The 22385-nt window shown below is 42.3% G+C and overlaps 1 protein-coding gene across 2 annotated transcripts in view; it reads left to right on the top strand.

Moving 5' to 3' along the window:
• Nucleotides 1-3316: 3316 nt before the first annotated feature.
• enpp6 (ectonucleotide pyrophosphatase/phosphodiesterase 6) overlaps nt 3317-22385 on the top strand; it is a 92403-nt gene continuing 73334 nt past the window's right edge. The window contains exon 1 of one of the 2 annotated variants that reach the window (XM_080465764.1): nt 3317-3667. In XM_080465764.1, coding sequence (XP_080321890.1) covers nt 3388-3667 — 280 coding nt within the window. In that variant the 5' untranslated portion in view covers nt 3317-3387. The remainder of the gene's footprint in view (nt 3668-22385) is intronic. The other variant, XM_080465765.1, reaches the window with a different exon arrangement.

Here is a 22385-nt window from a genome sequence, read left to right as displayed (position 1 = left end):
AATATGGGTGCGTAAACAATGTAAATTTTAAAAATATTCATTGATTTACAAATGTCATGAACATCTTTTTTTTAAATTAGTAATAAGGTCACACTGACAGGAATAAATATTTATTTTTAGATGTTTAGTTTGAAACGGTGGTTTTTTGATTTGTTTAGCAATGCCAGGGCAATAAAAAGTCACTCTTTTCACTATTTCAGCCCCTAGAAATAAAATGACGGGTCTTTGAAAATGGTCACTTCAGCAGATTCAAACACAATCAAAGCTGTACTTTGTTTATTTTTTCTCTTGTGATCAGAAAATTTGTAAATTTGAATGAATTTTCTCAAAGGTCTACAATTAATGTACAGTGTTTCAATGTGACTTTTGTGTGACACTAGAAAAATTGTTAAAACGTTCAAATCAGCGAGTAAAGATTCCAATTTTTTCCCCCTCCATCCATTCGCAAAACTCCTACAGTTCAAAATACCTTTGCAGTGTTTAATCAGCCTATAGATTACACAAGGACGGGGACAAGTGAGGGGTCAAAATGAGGCTCACCTGTGAAGAAAATACATCTAACAAGCGACAGAGAGGAGACAAGAGAGGAGTGAGAGAACAAACTGTTCCAGGAGAAAGACAGAAGAAATGTGTACAGCCAAGAAGCAGCCGAATGTCTCAGAGCTGTGGAGGCGAGCTGAAGCAAAGATACCACCTGAATGAGTTTCTAACACACGCAAGCAAACAATAGTGTAGCTTTGCTGTGTCTGACACAGATGGTGTTGAACCTGTTTAGACCTGCAGATGGCAGCATTTGTGATGCTTCAGTCTGTAGAAAAATGGTTTTCCTTGAACAGAGTCAGTGTTCATCTACTCACACACAAGCAGTAAAACAAACGATGATGAGTGTTTGTTAAAATTTAACAGCTCTTTTTTTTCACACTAACATCTGGAGACATCTAGACACATTTCTTCCATCCAGATACTGAGAGGACCAACAACCGAGAAAAGTAGAGAAAAGTTTTACATCATACAATTCTGTGTGTAGTTGGATTACTAAAACACAGCTCCTCGCAGTGGCCTAGTATGAGAAGTACAGGTTTTTCAACATTCTTTGTGTTCTGTGAAACAGGACAAAAGCTTTCAGCCGGTTGTTCTGATGTGAACAGAGTTCTGATGGGCCACAGTGATTCCCTTCTTTGATAGTCCATTCTTGCTTCGGAAAGAAGAATATTTATATGCTGTAAAGTTGGATTTGTTTCAAACTTGTACCTTTTTGTAACTTTCACTGAGAAATGCACAACACACAACCCAAACTTTTGGGTGAACCAGAGCTTTGAGATCATGATGTGTTTCTTCCGTGAAATTGTATTGTAAGGGCCTATGAACACTTGTAATCAAGTAATGTTTGTGAATTGCTTCATCCACAACTTCTTCCTGATATGATCTTTAATATTCACGGTCTCCATGTCTGACGGCAGCCCTGAGGTTTAATCTAATTTAAATTTGTAAGGCGATAGGATTGTGTTTTAATGACTGAATGCACTGGTATCCCGACACACTGTGTAGTTGAAAAGAAAAACGCAAAAAGTTTATTTTTCACATGATTATGTGACTTTAAGATTGTTGGACTGGTGTTTAATGTTGGTGTTTAGTCTTCAAGTGGGGAAAAGCCTGAAAATGAGGTAAAGGAAAAGTGGTCAGTTTTGCCACTTCATCACAAACATATCGGGGTATCATTTATGTTCATATAGAAATGCATGTTTCAATATTATCAAGGTCCAACACATTATGGTTGAAAGTTTAAGTCAGTGCTTTCCTGCACTTGTATTGGAATAAGTTCCATTGCTCTGTAAAAATCTGAACTGTGGTGACAAATGGTTTGGTTTAGTTCTGGTATCAAAGCTCACAAAATCATGAGAAAGAGCTCCATAAAAAAGAACATCAAAGAGGAGATGGACAGAGTTGTCGAGTTGGCTTTTCTTTATTGCTTCACACAGCCTGACAGTTCACCTGTCAAACATTTCTCCATTGCATCACCGGACTTCCTCCTTAAACACCTACCGCCTCACCAACACACCCCCGACACGTCACCAACACACCCACTCCATACTGACTGAAAGAACCTCCCCCAAGGTGCACAACACTGTTATGGCTTATATGCAAAATTCAAAAGTCTTAACTAAACCATGCTTTAGTTAAGAGTTTCTCCGGTGGCGCCGGAATTCATGATTTTGGTCTGTCTTAGTGGCTTTTTTTCTGATGTGACATTTGACCATCATTAACATTTACTGCAGGGCAGGAGAGAGAATCATTGTGGCAGGAATCGTTTTTCCCCCATTAAAAAGTCCTTGGTGCAGTCAAATAGCCACAAACACGACTACATCACCATGGAGGATTTGGAAACATCGACTGTTGCAGGAATCAAGACTTGAAACACCCACCGAACAGGAAGATGGACTCTTCAACAAACTGATGATCATCTTTACACTGGAGATAAAGTGAGTGTGCTGCATGGTACGTCAGTTTGCGCACAGATGGGGAGTCGGGTTGAGCAGATGTGAAGCTGGCTTATGACTCCTCAGGGAACTAGTTCACCCCCCACCATCACTATCACAATTATCTTCCCCCTCTTGGCCAAATCCGGAATGGTGAGCTCTACCTGACCAACCGGGCTACTCGCATAGCTTAATAGCTGCCTGATCTTTGCTTCACAGGTCTCAGAGCTGTAGTTATTGAGGTTTCTTCTCTCTCCTGTGGAGAGGCAACGGAGATCAGCGACCACAGTCTTGCAGGGCTGGGTCATGTGGCTCCCGGGGACACTGCGTGCTCTGCTCCAAGTGTCGGTCTATGCTAATTGTTCTAGCTGTAACCTCTAAAGTTAACAGGGTGTTTTCAGTACCTTGGGTGAGCAAGTACACAGCTGTGTTAGTGTACTTTTATCTCTACGCCAGAAACAAAACATGCATGAAAATGCAAGAAAATACTCTGGAGGCCAAGGGCCAGCAGGCTCTGTTCTAAAGCACTCAACAGCAGCAGCTGTGCACTTCAAAGATACAAAACATGTATCAATATGTTGTTACCACTCAGGCGAGTATTCTTGTTTTTGTGTTATCACTGTGTTTCTACGTTGCATTAGTGAAAACTGGTTTTTATGTTTTATTTATTGAAGTTGTAGAGATGTAGGTCCTCTATAGTCCACCAGGGGGAGTCACAGCTCACTCTTTCTGTCGTGAGCTTTCAGTGTGTTGAGTTGTGGATGTAAGAGTTATGGTGATGATGATGATGATGATGATGGTTCCTTTGTGCCTTCCCATGTTATGGCCCCTCCCCTCACAGTGTCAGCTTCTCCCACCCAGAGAGACTCTTTGAACCGTCCATCAGCTTCACATTCAGGGGACCGACAGCATGATGATGCAGACACGGAGCGCATCGGGCTGCCTGCTCCTGCTGCTGCTGCTGTCTGCTGCAGGTCTGCAGAGTGCAGCTGCAGGCTCTGTGGGCCTGCAGGGCTCCGCCAGACGGCCTCTACTTGTCTTCCTCATCGATGGGCTCCGGTATGACTACACGGATAGACTGCAGGTGCTGCCAGGCTTCCAGCAGCTGGTACGAGAGGGGGTGAAGGTGGACTACTTGACACCGGACTTCCCCAGCTTGTCTTACCCAAACTACTACACCTTAATGACAGGTAACCTTGCTCTTTTCAGCTATCTTCAACGACTACACCTTAATGATCGGTAACCATCCATCAGTCCTCATGTCACAGGCAGATGGGAAGATTACCGAAAAATTTGTCCAGTAAAAGTATTAATACTTTAGCACAGACATGGGACCAAGTAACACGTATAAAAGTAAGTCCCAAGTAATTATCTCTTGGTCAAGTCAAATCATAGGTTATATCAAGTCAAGTCAAGTCACCTTATTTTCATGTACTTTAATAACATATATTTATAAAAATCTAAATGATATGTACTTACTTTGCTAAGTTTTAAAACCATATTTAAGTTATGATCTGTTTTTTAAACAATATTAGTGTTTTTAGCTTGTAACTATTCCATTTCTGAACCCGTACTTCATTCACTACATCTCAAACAGTATTCAACTAACTTTAAAACATTATCTAATTAGGTATCCTGCCCTTGCCATAGTGAGTTGGAATTGGCTCCCCTAGCATGAAACCTGGCACATGATTAAAGAGATTATGACACCATATTCCATGTTGATTTAATTATTTTCACTGTCAAAAATAACAGTGAAAGGCATGATTGACTTCATGGGATGTGCCCTGGAATCTTTTTAGAATTTTGAACTGTTGAAAAGCAAGCCCTCTCCAGGAGGTCAGGGACTGGGGAGGAAAGGGGAAGTGATATTGAAGGAATAATTGTATGCATGCACAACATCACACAATATTGCAGCCGCAGTCTGTTTTCTCATTTAGGAGTGGTTAACAAGTAAACAGCCGACATACACGCATAGGAAAACTGATCCAAACCAGGGTGGTAAGACCCTCATGGGGGACACATCAGAGGGTAATAAAGTAAGAAAAACAGTAACAGTAGCTGACCCCCACTCATGGCGGTGTCCAAGAAATATCGAGAATTGTTTTTTTTTTCTCACGGCAGCTTCTAGAGAGCAGTCACAAAAAGGAACCCAGTGATGAAAAACTTTGCAATCTCAGCATTTACAACTCTGTAACTTTTCCTATCGAACACAGTAAAACTGTTGCATTCGCATTCAATTGAGAACCACAGTTTAGTGTCGTTATTTTCACTGTATTGGGAGTGCAGTGCTCCGAGTGACTTCAGGACACAGCCTCGGAGGAGAGATGAGATCCAAAAAGGAAAAAGCTCCTAGAATGTCACGGGAGTAATGGTTTCTATTGGGTCCCACAGGAAAGCTGCGTTTTCATATTGTTGTGGTGCTCTTTTTTTTAAGATTTTCAACACAGAAGAATCCATTACATAGATATACTGCTGGAGACCTCTACTAGAATGTGTATGTCTACACCATAGACATACATACTCCTCACTACCATCATTCACTATATCATGTAGACCAGGAGTGTCCAACCTCTGTCCTCGAGGTCTAAAAGACGTCATCTCTATACATCCAGAAGATGTCCTCAGAGGGGCCAGAATGAAAGTTTTTTATAAGTCTTTCTTGGACGTTGTCTGGATGTCTTTTCTTGACATCATATGGACATCAATGAAAATCAAAAGAACAACGACAAGACATCAGCCTATCACAGGCGTAAATTAGCATAGCTTATTTACTCACTATTTCACAAGCATGTTCTAGGAATGTGGGAGGAAACCAGAGAACACCCATGCTCAAACAAGTGAACTCCATAAAGACCTGCAGTTGGATTTGAACCCACAGTCTTCTAACTATGAGACAAGCGCACTAAGCATTACACCAATGAGACAATGGACTATGACAACTGATAGTGCTGATAAAATATTTACTCATGTACTTAGTTGTATTCACAAGATGAAAGTTTATCAAAGTGGCGAGTTTCTCCATGGAGAAAGTTCAATGCCTCGTGACCAAAACAATGAATCGTCATAAGTCAGACATTGTCCATTAAACTTCACATGCTGTCCCCTCTTGCCTGTCATGATCTACTTACCTCATTATTTTAATGACAAATCAATAATTATACAGGCAGTTGGACTTAACAGACAGCTTGTGACCTGTCCCTTTAACTGATTCTGGGTGTCTTAGATGTAAATAATTTTTATAATGTCCATTATTTTTATGTCATTTGTCAACTAGTTGTGGCTGTCAGATAGATGTTTTAAAAAGGTCGTAATCTGGATGTCTATTTTCGACTAGTTCTGGCTGTTCAATAGACGTCCAGATTACGGCCTGGACGGGGACGTGTTTTGGACATCTATGGACGTTGCTTGCTCATTGCTCATTGCTCATTGCTTGCTCACGTATCAAACATAAACATTAAAAAGGCATTACGGTGTTAATACCTACATTCACTTTTAGTGGGAAGACCCTCTTTGCCAGTATAGCAAAGTCTGGTGTGGGTTTTGTTGTGGTAGTTCTCAGAACAGATCTGAGGTGTTCATCACTGATCGAGGTAGGATCTGTGGGGTGATTATTTACATTTCATTTCATTTTTTTTTAAACACGCTCAGATTCAAATATTAAAATCAACAGTGCACATCAATCAACCAAAGTTATTTCAACAGTCAAACTGAATAAGTAACAGCAGAACTATATATCCCTGTATATTGTTGCATGTCTGAAAAGGAGTGGGAAACAATACAACTTATTAAATCCCACCGCTTCTCTACTATAATATAGCACTTTTATTTATTTATACCTTTATTGTAAAGTTAGAAATACATTACATATGTATTGTTTTAAACAATATAATGACGTATAATATATAATAAATCTAATAAAGGATAATCATTATTATGGAATCACAATAGACTTCATGATAACAAGCAGCAACTTTTTTCTCAATCGGCTCTCCGGACTAAAACAAGACGGACGTGAAAAAACAACAATAGAGATACGAAGAGACGCAATGTTTTCTGGCTCTTTGATCTGCATCTGAGGTTCAGGCCAGACTAGATTGATCGATCTGGACCAAACCGATGAATACAGTCCGTCTACTGGTTCTTGTATGAGCGCTGTCCGCGCTAAAATGGTCAAATCATTGACGTATCACGGTTTGGAGTGACGCAACGACGTGGCTCTCACTTGGCTCCATTAACAGTGGAAAAAGAAACGGTTCTTTGGTGGTGCTCATTTAAGAACCGGCCCTGAACTAGCTCCTGGTTCTTTTTGGTGGAAAAGCCCTATTAGTAGAGTTGAGTGTAATGAAATTTCTCTAATTTTGTGGTCGAGATTTTTTTTTCTGTCATAAGGTTTACTCTTGATCTCATCTGGACTTGGACCTTTGTGACTCGGACTTCACTTGGACTCGACAAGCCCCGACTTGGACTTGTCTTGGACTGGATAAAGGTGGACTTGACTACAACCCTGTTCACCACAGACGCACATTGGCGAGAAAGAAGAGTTGGAGCAGTGTTAGCGTTTGCTTAGCATAGCCGCCTTATCTGGTCTTTGTTTACATTCTGGACGCCGCCTTTGAGTGCTTCCACCTGGCCTGGCGGAGCGCAGAGAATCCGGTGCTGTGCAGATCTCAGGGATGAGTTTGGTAGATTGGTAATAGGACCATCGGAGTCGTAAAATCCAATATCTAGAAGCTGTTGTCTCCATGCACCTAATGCCGGCCATTACAGAAAAAGGTCCAATGAATGCAGTCATTATTATGATGATTTGATTTGGGTACTGGAGGAAACCCGCACACACACACGGAAAGAACATACAAACTCTACACAGAAAGTACACGGCTGGGATTTGAACCTTCTCGTTGTGAGGCGAGAGACTGTGGAGTCACTGTGGAGTCAGGACGTGGTGAGTAGAACATGTCTTATCAAATCCCATAAGCTCTACAGTCTTTTTTCTGTCGTTTCACACTATAACTGACATGGACGATTGTTGTTGGTGTCTCGTCTTCAGATGCGTCTGAATCTGTGCATAGTTGCTCGGTTGATCGTCAATATACGACTCAAATCTGTACAGTCTGACCTCCAACACCCACGTGAAGACTCTTTCATACGCTTCTTTTTCTTTAAAAAAGTCTTCAACTTCCACTGAACAGTGTGCAATGTCATAAAATATTATTTTCTGTGCATCCGTTGCTGTATTTTGAGCCTGGCTGCCTTCACATGTTACTCCATCTTGCGGTGATGTCACAGCAAGATGGAAGCTGTTGACAAAGCTCACTCAGCGGCAATCGAGAATCATTACTTAATTTCACTCAGTTTTCGAAATTGTATACTCGCGGATGACGGCAGTATTACTAAAATGTTTTCAACTTTATTTATATAGCACTTTTTATACAATAATGTAATACAAAGTGCCTAACATGATTTAAAAACAGTGCAAAGATAACATAGATATTTAAGAAACAAGTGAACGTACATGCACACACGCAGACACACACACACACACACACACACACACACACGCAGACATACCTAGTGGTATGGAGACATGGCAGGGCACTGAGGACTTAAGGTGAGGAAAGGCTACATTTGGGGGCCGTCCACATTGGGAGTGACACAGCCTCTAACCACAGTGGGCACTGCCCCACAGATCCCCCCAGCCCGGGCAGACCGGCGAATCCAACAACATACGTAGGGGGACCAACCAGGTGCCCGGGACGGGGGAACCCACGGGAACGCCCCACCAGTGGGGAACGTGGCCACCACCAGTTTAGCGACCCCTGGGAGGAATCACTGGAAGTAAAAGATTCAGTTAAAAACCCAATAAAAGTAGATAAATAGATAAAGTAGATAAATAAATAGGTAATACACATATCTACACATATACATATATACATATACACATATATAAAAAATCTGATAAAAAGCCTGATTAAAAAGGTGAGTTTTTAACCTTTTTTTAAAAACCTCAACGGTCTCTGCAGCCCTGACGCTCCCCGGAAGGCTGTTCCACAGATTGGGGCCATAGTAGCTGAATGCAGCCTCCCCGTGGGTCTTGGTCCTGGTTTTAGACACAATTAAAAGGCCGTCGCCGGAGGATCTCAGGGTCCGTGAGGGTCGATACGATAAAAGCAGGCCAGATAAATATCCATCCATCCATTTTCTCCCGCTTAACCGTTTCTGGGTCGCGGGGGTGGCAGTCTGAGCACTGTCACCCAGATCACATTGCACTGATTAAGAACCTTTCCTGCGGATGGTGAGCCCATGGGAAGGTGGCACCTGGCATGGGACATGAACCCACTACCTTGAGATTGTAGGTCTCATGCTCTACCAACTGAGCTAGCCGGGGGGTTACCAGATATATAATAATGGATCTCAAATTCATAGCACTTAAATGTATAACGTGCTTTGGGACTCCAAAGCACGTTATATATTTAATCACATCCACCCATTCACATTCCAATGGAGGTGGGTGCCATGCAAGGTGCTCAATCCATCCATTGGGAGCAATTTGGGTTCAGCTTGAGTACACTTTGATACGTGGACAGGTCGAGTATTGAACCTGTAACCTTCCAATTGAGACTTTAAAGCACTTCAGGTGGAAAATCATTCCACAGTAGTTGTAGGACACATCTAATTTCTGCTAGCATTTCTTTTTTAACTTTGAGGCCCTGATTGCACAACAACAAGAATGAGTGTGTCCGCAAAACTTTCTTCATTTTTGGGGGAGCCTGTTCACACGACACTGCTGGTCGGATGTACTGCATACGTGACTTTATTTATACCGGTTTTCAAGGTGGAACTGTTCTTTCACAGGCACGATTCCCCCCGCAGAGACAGCCGGAGGCAATGAAGCGCTATAACTGTGCATGGGCATCTCTCCCCGTGGTAAATCGTTCCTTCTGCTCATGCGACAGTAAACAAAAATGGCGGCCCCCATAGTGGCATGACTCGCAGTTCGTATTTTAGTTTTATAGTCCATATCGGCAGTTTAATGATTGAGACTCACCCCTGATAGTATCCAGTTCGTCATCAGTCCATCCGAATGTCGAGTTCTCTCGATTTAGTTCACATTTGTACCATATTGTTCTCTGCATACGTCTTTGCAGTTTCATTACAAAAACATGTAACAGCGCCCTCCCAAGGCCCAGAATTCTAACAACTACGTCATTGTCAGTGTGTCCGCTGCTGCAGTGTAAATGCAACACTGTTTTTAACGAATTAGGTGTTGCTACATGAAACGTTGTAATGTGTAAACGGGGCCCGAGCCTTCAGAAGATTCTTAGTTATCCCTCCACACTTTCTGTATTAGACTTCCTTCCAGGTTAGTCTGGAGCTGCTCCAGCTGCTTGAAAAACTTCAATGCTACCTCTTTATTTTGGTAACTTTCATCTCTGCCTCAGGTCGTCAGTCATCACTTAATTTTTTTTGTCTTTCCTGAACTCAAGCCGTTTCAGCTTGGTTAAAAAAAACCTACAGACATATATGTCATTAAAAGGGACTTCAAGAATTTTAAACAATCTTGTACTTGTTTGGTTGGTTATTTCTAGAGGTTCTGATAAGGTTATCAGAACTCTACTTGGTTTCATCATAAAGTAGAACAAATTGGATAGCCGCATCACAACGTCAAAATGTGGACTTTTTTCATCACATAAACTTTTAGCCATGCCAACCATGTTGAATTGGGAGGATGGAGTTGCTGGGAATTACGTTTGGTCATTAGCACTAAATTACTGTAAGAAATAGATTTCTGAAAGTAATAAATCACTGGAAGTATTTGATAAAAAATGAAAATTATTACTTTAAGTAAACTGTCAGTCAATAACAATTCCAAAAGTAATTGATTAATTACTAAATGTTAATAAATTATTGAAAAAAATTTTTAATAGAAAATTATTAATTTGAATAAATGTTATCTATTCGTTGATAATTAAAGAGGGCACCTCCGCAGAATCCGGAAATAACTAATTGCCAAACTATCAGTCTCGTTTGAAAATGATTTAAAGGAGACATATCATGCTTTTAAATCCTTCCTTTTTACATATAAATCATACAGTTGTGGTCTATACAATGCGGAACTGCAATGCTTGGGTCTGAATTCCTCATTATTAGAGCTCCACAGGCCCCTTTTCAACCCCTTTTCTGATGTGCTTCTGAGAGCAACTCGTTTTGGGGCGGTCTCTTCAAATGCAAATGAGACACTTCATACCCCGCCTCCTCTCCAGGTTGCAGAGGTGATACTCGGTTCAACGCCACCCTGTTCGGCCATCTTTGTAGTTTGATAGAACAGATACAATTATCTAGCGGCGCAGAAACTTTATATTCACACATTATTTACAAAATGTCAACAACGGAAGATTTGTCCATCCAGCCATACATGTTGGAGCCAGAGTCGGACCCGGCGGAGCGAGATGAAAATGACGATGATGCAGCTGCAGAACAACGTCTTCATATGGATGTAACGCAATGGTGTGTTACTATATTTACACTAACTTCTCCATCCATGCCCACTACTACAATACTGCCTGTATTACAACGACTATTTAACACAGAAGTTACATTATAATCTAAAACGAGCACACAGCGCTAACATATGAAGACGGTGCAACTGCTAATGCTAACAAAACAATGACAGGGACGTCTTATCATCACACTTTTTAGCGTTATATACAGCTTACCGAAGTGCTCTGTTCGTCGTCTCCATAGATAGAAGGAACTGACCGCTCAATCAGACCAAGTCTTTCGGCAAATCCTTCTTTATACTGGCGGAGGTTGCTGAAGCAGTCGTCCTTAAAGTGCTTCGCGCACACAAAAATGACCTTACCCACAGATGTGGGTACATTTCTGTGAAAAATCAAACTCAACCAGGCACTTCGAAAAGGTTCTGATGCTGGGAGACGGTGTAACGAAGCTTGTGGGTTACTACATCCAACAACCGAACATTTCGACTTATCCTCTCGTAACTTCGGTTGGACTACAAAATCGCAGCGAGAAACAAAAATGGCGGATTGCTCGAAATGTCGATGTCCTAATTTGGCAGTTCCGCTGAGAATACTGTGACGTCATTGTTCAAAAAATGTAATAGAGAATAGAAAAATCGAAACCGATCAGAAAATATGACCAAAACAGAATATAAAAATATCAACGGAGCACCTGAAGAGACTACTTTGAACTTTTCTGAACTTCTAAACACTCTAAATATACAACAAAATGCATTTAAGGGCTAAAAAAGTGGATTTAGCATGATATGTCCCCTTTAAGTTAGATAATATTTCTGTGCAAAATATAACAATACTTAAATAAAAGGGAAGGTGTGAGATTTGAGCACAGACTGTTACAAACGGGCAAATGTCAACAATAAATACACAATAATAATAATCACCAGGAATCATTCAATTTAGCTAACAGGCATTAATTAACAAAAATGTATTCATTCTCAAATCAATAAAGAAACTATTTCATAAACCAACACATCTAAGTAGCAAACAGCATATATAACACATAGATCTAATCTACTAAACAAGAAGCTATGTACAGACCCAACAAGTGTGTGTTTGTGTGTGTGTGATGGGGATTGAATATGTTTGTGTGTGGCTGTGTTGCAATGCCGTAAACGTGTCCACTGGGTGACGGATGAGTCAGGTAAACCCATCCAAGATGGCGACTCTGGTGGGGCTGTGGTGGTTGCTGAGCAGAGCGAAGATGGTGCAACATGTTCACCGACACGGAGCTGAATTACTGTGGTGACGGAAAGACGATTTACAAGGTCATGTGACGATACCAAGCGGGTTTGTCAGTCCAGTATTGAACGCACAAGTTTTACCTGGAAGTTGGAACATACAGTAAATCTCTGGTGGCCATACGGAGGTATCCAATGGCAAAATGAAGCACTTTGGTGGCTACATGCGACTGCATCTAATCTCAATCACTGAGTGGCAACGGGTGTGTACAGGTGCGCAAAGTCGACATTAGTGGAAGAGAGAGAAAGAAAGTAGAAAAATCTGCCTTGAAAGGTGCAGATACGATTCCCTGGTTTCTTCACACAGAGAGTGGAGTGGCTTTTGCAGCCCACCCGGATCGCTGGTGTCTAAGGTGAAGAAACGGAGATTCGTGTGCGTGCCGTACACAAACTAATGCATTACCGGCTGCAGTTTGATTAAAGACAGTTAAAAAAACATTGCAAATTCACTTCCGAACTGACTTAGTTTCACTGCCCAGACAAAAGCACTCTTACTGTTCTTCAGTGAGGTGAGCCAGCACCCCTGTGCTGCAGTGCTGGCTTTCGTTGAGGCCTACGATAACTCTTCTGTTACCGGGTCTGAAGTCGCCGTCCCGATCTCCAGAACTTTAGGGCTTTGCAGTTCGGCTGAAGAATGGCTGTGTGTCATTGAGGCAGCTGGACCGCCACCCGACGATCTAAGAGAAAAAAGTCATCCAAACTGTTCTGCTCATCCAGTGGGCTGAATCTTTGCTTGGCTCTGTGGATCCACTTTGTGCACTCTTTTTCCCTCCCGATGCAACAGAAACGTCTGTTTTTAAGGCCCCGTTTACACAACAATAAATACGAGTGTATCCATAAAACATTTACACGGCACCAGTTTGCTGATGCACTGTATCCGCAAAGTTTTTAATCCGACTCCCAAGGTGGAAAGGTTCTTTCACGGCGCTATTCCCTCCTGCAGAGACTGCCAGAGGCTACAGAGCCTGTTACTGCGCATGCACATCTCTCCCCCTCCCTCCTGCTCATCCAGTTGTAAACAAACATGACGACCGCGTAGTGGTACGACCCATATTCTAGTTTTATTGTCCAGATCAGATCAGTTTTATTGTTGGGACTCACTCCTAATAGCATCCGATGCATCATCAGTCCATGCGGATGTCGGATGCTCTCCATTTTCTTCACATCTATAGTGTATTGTTCTCTGCACACATCTGTGTCGTTTCATTACAAAATCAAGCAACAGCGCCCTCCTGTGACCCGGCATACTAACTACATCGTTGTCTCTGTGTGCTGCTGCAGTGTAAACACACTCCTTTTTTTTTGCGGATTAGGTGTTGTCACATGAAACGTTGTTGTGTAAACAGGGCCTAAATCTAACTCTTGTTTGTGTTTCATCATTTCAATCAGAAAAACCTTAGTGTTTTAGTACCCTTGGGCAACAAACCAAAATCTGGTTGGGGTGGTATGGGGGCTTTTGTCATGAATACATTATCAGGAACGCTAAAGCTCTCAAGAAGTGATAAGCAAAATTTTTCTTCGAAAATACAGTCATGTGGTGGAGGATTAATGTCCCTCAATATAAATATTCTGTAGCTCTGTGACATTTGAGGTCTTTTGTGCAGCTCATTACTGAATCTTAGCCAGAATATGAAAAGAAGTCTATGACTTAAGAAAGCACCGAATCATACGTGTTGGTTTGTTGTGGTTTTGTATTGACGTTTCTGTCCTCTGTGTCCACGTTTCATTCATGAGAGATGGAAAATAAGCTGATCACAGTCAGACTTAAAGTCCAGTGTCCTCTCTCTTTTATTACACACTGACTGTTGAGTCAGTCTGACCAGTCATGCAGAAAGCTGACAAAGCAAACTTAGAACAATGACAGAGCCTCAGCCCCAGGCCACTCAATCAATGCAAAGCTGACCTCCAGGATCTCATAATTGTTAAATCACGGAGGAATTTCTGTGAAATTCTTATTTATCGTTTTCTGAAAAGGTCACAAGGAATTATTAAAACAAATCTAAGAATTAGATGTCACAGGAAATGCAGGAAATTCAAAAGACGAGACAGCACAAACTACAATACAAAGGCACCTATTGTAATTACTTTGTTTTTTTTTTAGGGACCATGTACATAAAACATTGATCTTAAAGAAAATATGCTTTTTACCAAATTTAACCGAGGCTAGTTTCCATCTGCAGTACATGGGTAGGCACACAACAGTATAATATATATGACAAATATAATCGAAAATAAATAATTTGTAACATTAGTAATAACCATTAAATGTATTACCTGCCTTCATAAATTTCAGGCAGAGTACAAAAAAATACATGATACAAACAACCCAACAAGCAGGAACACACATTACAATACACATTATAAATATAACCTACAGTAAAATTAGAAATATTATCATTAACATCAGTAATGACCATTAGAATTCATCACCTGGATTCTTAAAATTCATACAGAATACTAAAATACACACATTAGACAACAACGCAATGGACAATTTAAATAGACGAATGCTGACAGCTGGTTTTCCATAATGTGATTTTTCAGGTTTGGAGAAAAGGTGTTCCAGTCACTTTTTTCGATCAGAGTCACGGTTTAGCCACAGTCACCGCTTGTTTGAGGTGTTCTATCACGGCTGTTGTTGAAGAGACATTTTGGTTTTCCTAGGCGGCGGGATTCGGCGTTCTGAACTTTGACGGCTAATAAAAACGAAACGGCTCAACTAGTCAAAAAGTAGAACAGAATTATTGAGCAGGAGAGTCTCCTTCATCATTTAATAGTGGTTTGATGCCGATACGATATTCGCCCTTAGAGGAGATAGGGTTTACAAATCTTATTTTGAAAGGCAAATTGCAGATTTCCTGTTGGATTTAGGTCAGGGGTATCAGGACATGATTTTTAGGTCTTGATGAGATGAACAATTGAGTTTTGGTTTGATCTCTACGACATTCCTACGGGCCGTGGTGGCCATTTTAGTGTTTCTCGGTGGGGCTAGAGGGCACATTTTGGTACTCTGGTGAAAAATATAAGAAAACATAAAAAATAACCCCCAGTCTTGATGACCTTGCCAAATTTGGGGTAGGGGTTAGTTAATAGGGTTAATCAACTTAGATCAACTAAGTTAATCAACTTTTTAAAAAAAATTAGGCAATGGATTGCTTCAATTTATTTGAGTTATGGTAATTTTGGAATGGTTTACAATCTGAAATAGTCTGTATTTGTACTGCCTAGCCATAGCGGTAGATAACCCAGCTTGAAAGAGTGCGGCAAGCACAGTAAGCCATGTTTCTGCAACTGCCTTTTCCGCCGCGCCGCTCGGTTCAGTCACCTGGCCACCTGGACACAGCAGCTCTGCGCTTGGTGTTTCAAAAAGATCTCTTTGTGCAACATCTGGGTAGCCCCTGGGCGAGGCGCGTCCAGCTCTAACGCGGGGGGACACTGCGATGTTACCTGTGTGTCATACCCCCTCGCTCAGAGTTGATGGCAGGCAACTTAGTTTGTGTGTGCTCACAAGGGTAATTCAATGCAGCTGTGACTGCTGCAGATCCACACCGGGGCGACAAACTGTGAGCTCCAGTCAGCTCTTCCCTGCCGACAGGTCCGGGATTTAGATGTATATCCGCGCACAATAAGAGTAAAGTGCACAGCAAGGCTGAAACAGCTGATGTTCGGCGGAAGTGCTTCCCAAATCTGGAACCGGTAGTAACAGGCCCAACTACGCGGCTCTGTTTCAGCACAAATGTGTAAATAGCGTGTCTGCTCCAGGTGTTGAATGGCAGTACACAATGTTGAACACAATGAATGTAAAGGTTCAAGAGTCAAAATTACTTATTCCTCATGATGGGCAAATCTTGAGCAGCAGTTTGTATGACATGAAAAAACAATACAGACCACAGATAAGACAAACTCATATAATAAAAATCTAACCGGAGTGTGAAAGACTAAGTGGTTGCCCCGGGATGTAGTTAGCCTGGATGTGGTGAGGACGATTGGAACAAATGAGGTGACAATTCCACGTTTCCAAAAACGTATTAATTTCATCTTGCAATATCTAATACTAGTATGAACACTGACATTGCATTCACTACCAGCCTCACATAGAAGGGCACCGATCCACTTTTTCCACTTCATATACTGGAAAACAGTGCTGAGTTACCTGACAAATAGTATGCGTTATTGTGTGGAAAAGACTGGGATCTTTCTTTTGTGCATCAGTCTTGACTTAAAAAATGTCTTTCTTAAACCTTACCTTTGCCAACACCACATTTGTTTGCAGAACAAAGTTAGCATCGCTAGCACAATAGCCATTAGCTCATATCGATGCTCACTACGTAGGTCAGGCACATTACTGTTTGAAACACTGACCAGGGAGCATCTCTACGGCAATAGGTCTCCTTTGATCGCCTCCGTAAGGTGCCTCTCTCATTTGCTTTGTATGGGATATTTTTTTCGCAGTTTTTTGGGCTTTATTCGTAAATGGCTCGCCGTTAACATCCCAAAATCTAAATGATTGGTCCTTGGATAATGACAAATCATCCCTCTAAATGCAATTCATACAAGTCGCGATTTTGCGAAAGTTGGTAAAATACATACTACATATATAAATACATTTAAACCAACAAATACACACAACTGATAAATAAATACACAGACAAAAAGATAACCTTTGACAGCAGACAGCGGACAGGTTTTCCTGGCAAATTTCAAGCTCAGCAGACACTAGGGCCCCGTTTACACGACAACGAATTCGAGTGTATCCGCAAAACTTTCTTCACATTTGGGGGGTCCGTTTACACGACACCAGTGTGCGGATGCACTGTATCCGCAAAGGTTTTACTCCCGCTCCCAAGGTAGAAAGATTCTTTCACGGCGCAAATCCCTCTTGCAGAGACCGCTGGAGGCTACAGAGCCTGTTACTGCGCATGCATATCTCTCCCCCTCCCTCCTGCTCATCCAGTTGTAAACAAACATGGCGGCCGCGTAGTGGTACGACCCGCGGTCCATATTCTAGTTTTATCGTCCAGATCAGTAGTTTAATAGTTGAGACTCTCCCTGATAGCATCCGATGTGTCATTAGTCCATGCGGATTTTGGGTGCTCTCCATTTGCCTTCACGTTTATAGTGTGTTTTTCTCTGCACACACATCTGTGTAATTTCATAACAAAACCAAGCAACAGCACCCTCCAGTGGCCCGGCATACTAACTACATCATTGTCTCTGTGACCGCTGCTGCAGTGTAAACGCCCCAATTTTTTTTTTGCAGATTAGGTGTCACGTGAAACGTTTTCGTGTAAACAGGGCCAAAGGCCGAATACTGAGTGAATCCGCAAAACTTTCTTCACTTTTGGGGGGTCCGTTTACATGATACCGGTGTGCGGATCCACTGTATCTGCAAAGTTTTTATACCGGCTCCCAAGGTGACAAGATTTTTTCATGGTCACTATTGCCTCCTGCAGAGACTGTCAAAGGCTATGAAGTGCTCTTACTGAGTATGCGCATATTTTTCCCCCTCCTTCCCCTTGTTTCTGCTCATCCACTTGTAAACAAACATGGCGGACCCGTAGTGGTATGACTCGCGGTCCATATTCTAGTTTTATTATCCATATCAGTAGTTTTATTTTTGAGACTCACCCCTGATAGCATCCAATGTGTCATCAATCCATATGGATGTCGGGTTCTCTCCATTTTCTTCACGTTTATAGCATATTGCTCTCTGCACACATCTTTCATTACAAAGTTAAGCAACAGCACCCTCCCATGGCCCAGCATACTGTCCGCTGCTGCAGTGTAAATGCAGTCCTTTTTTTTAACGAATTTGGTGTTGTCATGTAAAACATTGTTGTGTACAGGGGGCCTAAAACGGCCAAAATACTTGGGTTTGAGCCGATTATTCGCATATTCAGACATTGTGGTGGTGTCAGGGGATTAGTTTTAAGATCTGAATAATCGCCTCTTCCCCGCAGCACGGTGCTGCACGGTGCTGCACTGTGAAGCTCCTCTCCATCAGCCCTTCCATGCTTTCCGCATTGTGTGTCCGCAGACTGTGTGCGGGCCACGAGTGTGCACACGATTGCATCAATATTACACTCTGGGCTCACTTCCGTGTGCGTTCCATAACATAACATAACATAACAATCCCAAAACTATCTGCACTTCTTCTGCCCGGCGTTTTCCACCTTTCCTAAAGTAGTTTATGTTTCAAATCAGATAATGTGTGAATATAAAGTTTCTGCGCCGCTAGATAATTGTATCTGTTCTATCAAACTACAAAGATGGCCGAACAGGGTGGTGTTGAACCGAGTGTCACCTCTGCAACCTGGAGAGGAGGCGGGGTATGAAGTGTCTCATTTGCATTTGAAGAGACCGCCCCAAAACGAGTTACTCTCAGAAGCACATCAGAAAAGGGGTAGAAAAGGGGCCTGTGGAGCTCTAATAATGAGGAATTCAGACCCAAGCATTGCAGTTCCGCTTTATATAGACCACAACTGTATGATTTATATGTAAAAAGGAAGGATTTAAAAGCATGATATGTCTCCTTTAAGGAGTTCTGAGCCATCTGGCCATCTTGTTTGCTTTTAAATTGTGATTGTTCAGGGGGGGAGAAGGAGGTTCTCCTCATACAAGCGCCTAGTAGGCTCTTGCGCATGCGCAGTCAGCGCGCACAGGTCACGCGGTCACAAGATTTGGGCTGCGCCGTCGACCGCAGAGGGCCGGAGTGGACCCTAGCGCACAAAGGCGGATGACGATTTTGACGTCACACGTACTCTGCACACACGGAAAGTATGGAGGGGCCTTCAGTTTCACTTTCCCTTTACAGCAGAGAACATAAGGCCCATGGTCCAAAACCGACCTGCAAGAGGCTCCAATCTGGTCCGACAAACCCACCAAGCAAGGTGGTTATCTAAGATTTATACAAGTTTTATTTTTTTTACATTTCATTATATTTTGCATTAGAATGTTTTATTAAAATTTACTTAATGTTGAGATTGTAATTATGTTCAGTAATGTTTGATCTTTCAAAAATAGACAATATCGATACATACACTGTGCGCCACAACAAAGGAAGACTTTCAAGTGTAAATTTAAAGGTTATTATAGCAATACTGTACTGGTCTGGTCCACTCAACATGAAACTACTGTATGTGGTCCCCGAAGTAAATTCAATCTTATTTAATAATTATTTTCTATAAATCTTGTATACATGTATATACACTGCTCCAAAAAAATATAGGGAACACTAAAATAAGACATCCGAGATCTCAATTAATGAATTATTGCAGTTGAAAGTCTTTATTTGATGTATAGTAGAGTGCAATGAGAACAAAATAAAAGAAAAAATTATCAATGTAAATCAAAATTATTATCCCATGGAGGTCTGGATTTGGAATCATACTCAAAATAAAAGTAGAGAATCACATTGCAGGCTGATCCAACGTCAGCGAAAATTCCTCAAGACAAGTCAAAATAAGGTTCAGTAATGTGTGTGGCCTCCATGTGCCTGTATGACCTCCCTACAACACCTGGGCATGCTTCTGATGAGGCGACGAATGTTCTCCCGAGGGATCAAAGCATCAGTCAACTCCTGGACACTCTGTGGTGCAATGTGTCGTTGTTGGATGGAACGAGACATGATGTCCCAGATGTGCTCAATTGGATTCAGGTCTGGAGAACGGGCAGGCCAGTCCATAGCATCAATACCTTCATCATGGAAGATCTGTTGACACACTTTGGCCACATGAGGCCTGGCATTGTCATGCATCTGAAGGAACCCGGGGCCCACTTCACCAGCATCTGGTCTCACAATGGGAGAGAAAAAAAAAAGTTGTGGAGTCCTTCACAGAAAAGATGCTCGAAATGGAAAAAACAGTGTGCACATATGTGAACGTGACGGGAGGAAACTGGGATGGAGATTCAGGACAGATGAATTCCTAGACACTGTCCAGCACCTGGTTGCACATGACTAAATAGAATGAGAAATAGTCTGGATTCCTTCAGGTGGGAAAAAAAGTCAGAGAAACTTAAACTTTCATTGCTCCTAACGTAACTACATAACTACTCCTACTCTCATTAATACTGATATAACTGCTGCTTCTTATTAGTGCAGGATGATTGTTTCTATAAATACAAGAAGACAAATCTTTATTAGAAGACAATCCTCGACTGCGTTGTGGAATAAACGTCCCGTTTTGCCTCTTTTCTGGCGAATGACTTCTGTCTTGTGTCATTTGCAACGAGTGGGTTCCGCTACGTCCTTTCCTGTAGGCGCGCTCCCTCACGTCCATTCCAGTGCATCGCCTCTCGAGTACGTCACTTCCGGTGCGTCACATTCCGTGTACATCACTTCTGGCGCGTCGGCTTCTGATTGCGTCATTTCAAGATGAGTGAGCGAAGAGAGCGAGTACGGAGGCGCAGTAGCACCGCCATCTTGGATGTCTGCACTGACATATCTAGCACAGGTGTCAGCCAGACAGGAACAGGCTAATCAGGGCCCAGCCACACAGAATCCGATCAGACAGAACTTGGCCGTTCTGGGCCCGGCCACACAGGAGCCTTGAAGTGGTGAGATCTTGGTTGAGTCCACTGGGTCCATGAGTGGTTGGCTCGTTCTGTCAGGACAAGTGGGGATGGATCCAAGCGCAGACTCTTAGAGTTCCATAGAACTAGAATTTATTGTACAAAAGTGCCAGGGACCACAAAGAAACAGGAGCGACAAGACGAGCCAAGGTGGGGGAGAGAGGTTTAAATACACAGGGAAGACACAGTTGGAACTCATTACGACAAATAGGAGCACGTAGAGGGAGAAGACAATTGGTTAATTGGAAACATGAGGTGAGACACAAGGGGCAGACAGACCTGACAAGTACAAAGACCTGACAAGTACAAAGATAGGAGATAAAAGAAAATGGAAGAATAAAAGATAAGAAAGAAAGAAAAGAAAAAGGGTGGGTAATATCCTGTTGGGAGCTTCATTCTATTTTGTCCATTCTTTCGCACAATTTTCATCTTCTGTGTGATTAATCTTTCAATTGTCTGTCACGATCCCAGTTGCTGAAAAAACTCAATTCCTTCCACTTATCTTCTAGTTGTGCTTCTTGCAGTCTCAATCGATAAGTCAGTTTTTCCATTGTGTCTATTTCCTGTCTGACCATTGTTCCCATGTAGGAGGATTCACTTCACCACATTTCCTTGTTAACAAACATAAAGTGGTACGACTCGCGGTTCATATTCTACTTTTATCGTCCAGATCAGTAGTTTAATAGTTGAGACTCACCCCTAATAGCATCCGATGCATCATCAGTCCATGCGGATGTCGGGTTCTCTCCATTTTCCTCACTTTTATAGTGTATTGTTCGCTACACACACGTCTGTGTAGTTTCATAAAAAAAAATCAAGCAACAGCGCCCTCCAGTGGCCCGGCATACTAACTACATCGTTGTCTCTGTGTCCGCTGCTGCAGTGTAAACGCACTTCTTTTTATTTGGCGGGTTAGGTGTTGTCACGTGAAACATTGTCGTGTAAAAAGGGCCTTAGAGTTATTTGGCACTCAGACCCCGGAGGAAGACTGCGACGAGTAATGGATGCATGGACATGATGATCTAGGATTAGTCTTTACCTTGGAGCCTGGACACTGGTGGTGGCGAAGATGAGGCCTGAGTAGGCGATTCGATTCTTTTGGATGGTGAGAACAAAACAGATCCACGTGAGCAAGTGCGAGCGACTGTGGAAAGGAAAAAACTCCCTATAGCAGAAAGAAACCTTTTCAGCTCCAGAATCAGAGGTGGCGGCTTTCTGCTAACTGGTTGGGTGACGATGTGAAAGGACGATGAGGTACACAGTTCAGGTAGGGTGGACGATATGCGTTAGAAGAGCTTTGTTGGCTTACAGAGTTATTTGGCGCTCATACCCCTTCAATGAGTAATGGATGCATGGACATGATGAAGTCTTTCCTCCAAAACAGGTAGCCGGGGTCTGCGCCTGATATGTGAGAATGACAGAATGGTGGGATACTTGACATACCCGGCTGATGGATGTTATGTGGAGCCTGGGCCTGGCAAGGGCGATGGGGAGCCTGGCTGCAGATGAAGACGGACGCCCGCTGTGGGTGACGGATGGCCCGGGGAGGGCGATGTGAA

This window comes from Lipophrys pholis (assembly GCF_963383615.2).
Source record: "Lipophrys pholis genome assembly, chromosome: 6".
NCBI classification, from domain to species: Eukaryota; Metazoa; Chordata; class Actinopteri; order Blenniiformes; family Blenniidae; genus Lipophrys; species Lipophrys pholis.
Note: the sequence above shows the minus strand (reverse complement) of the source record. Positions and strands in the feature narration are given on the sequence as shown.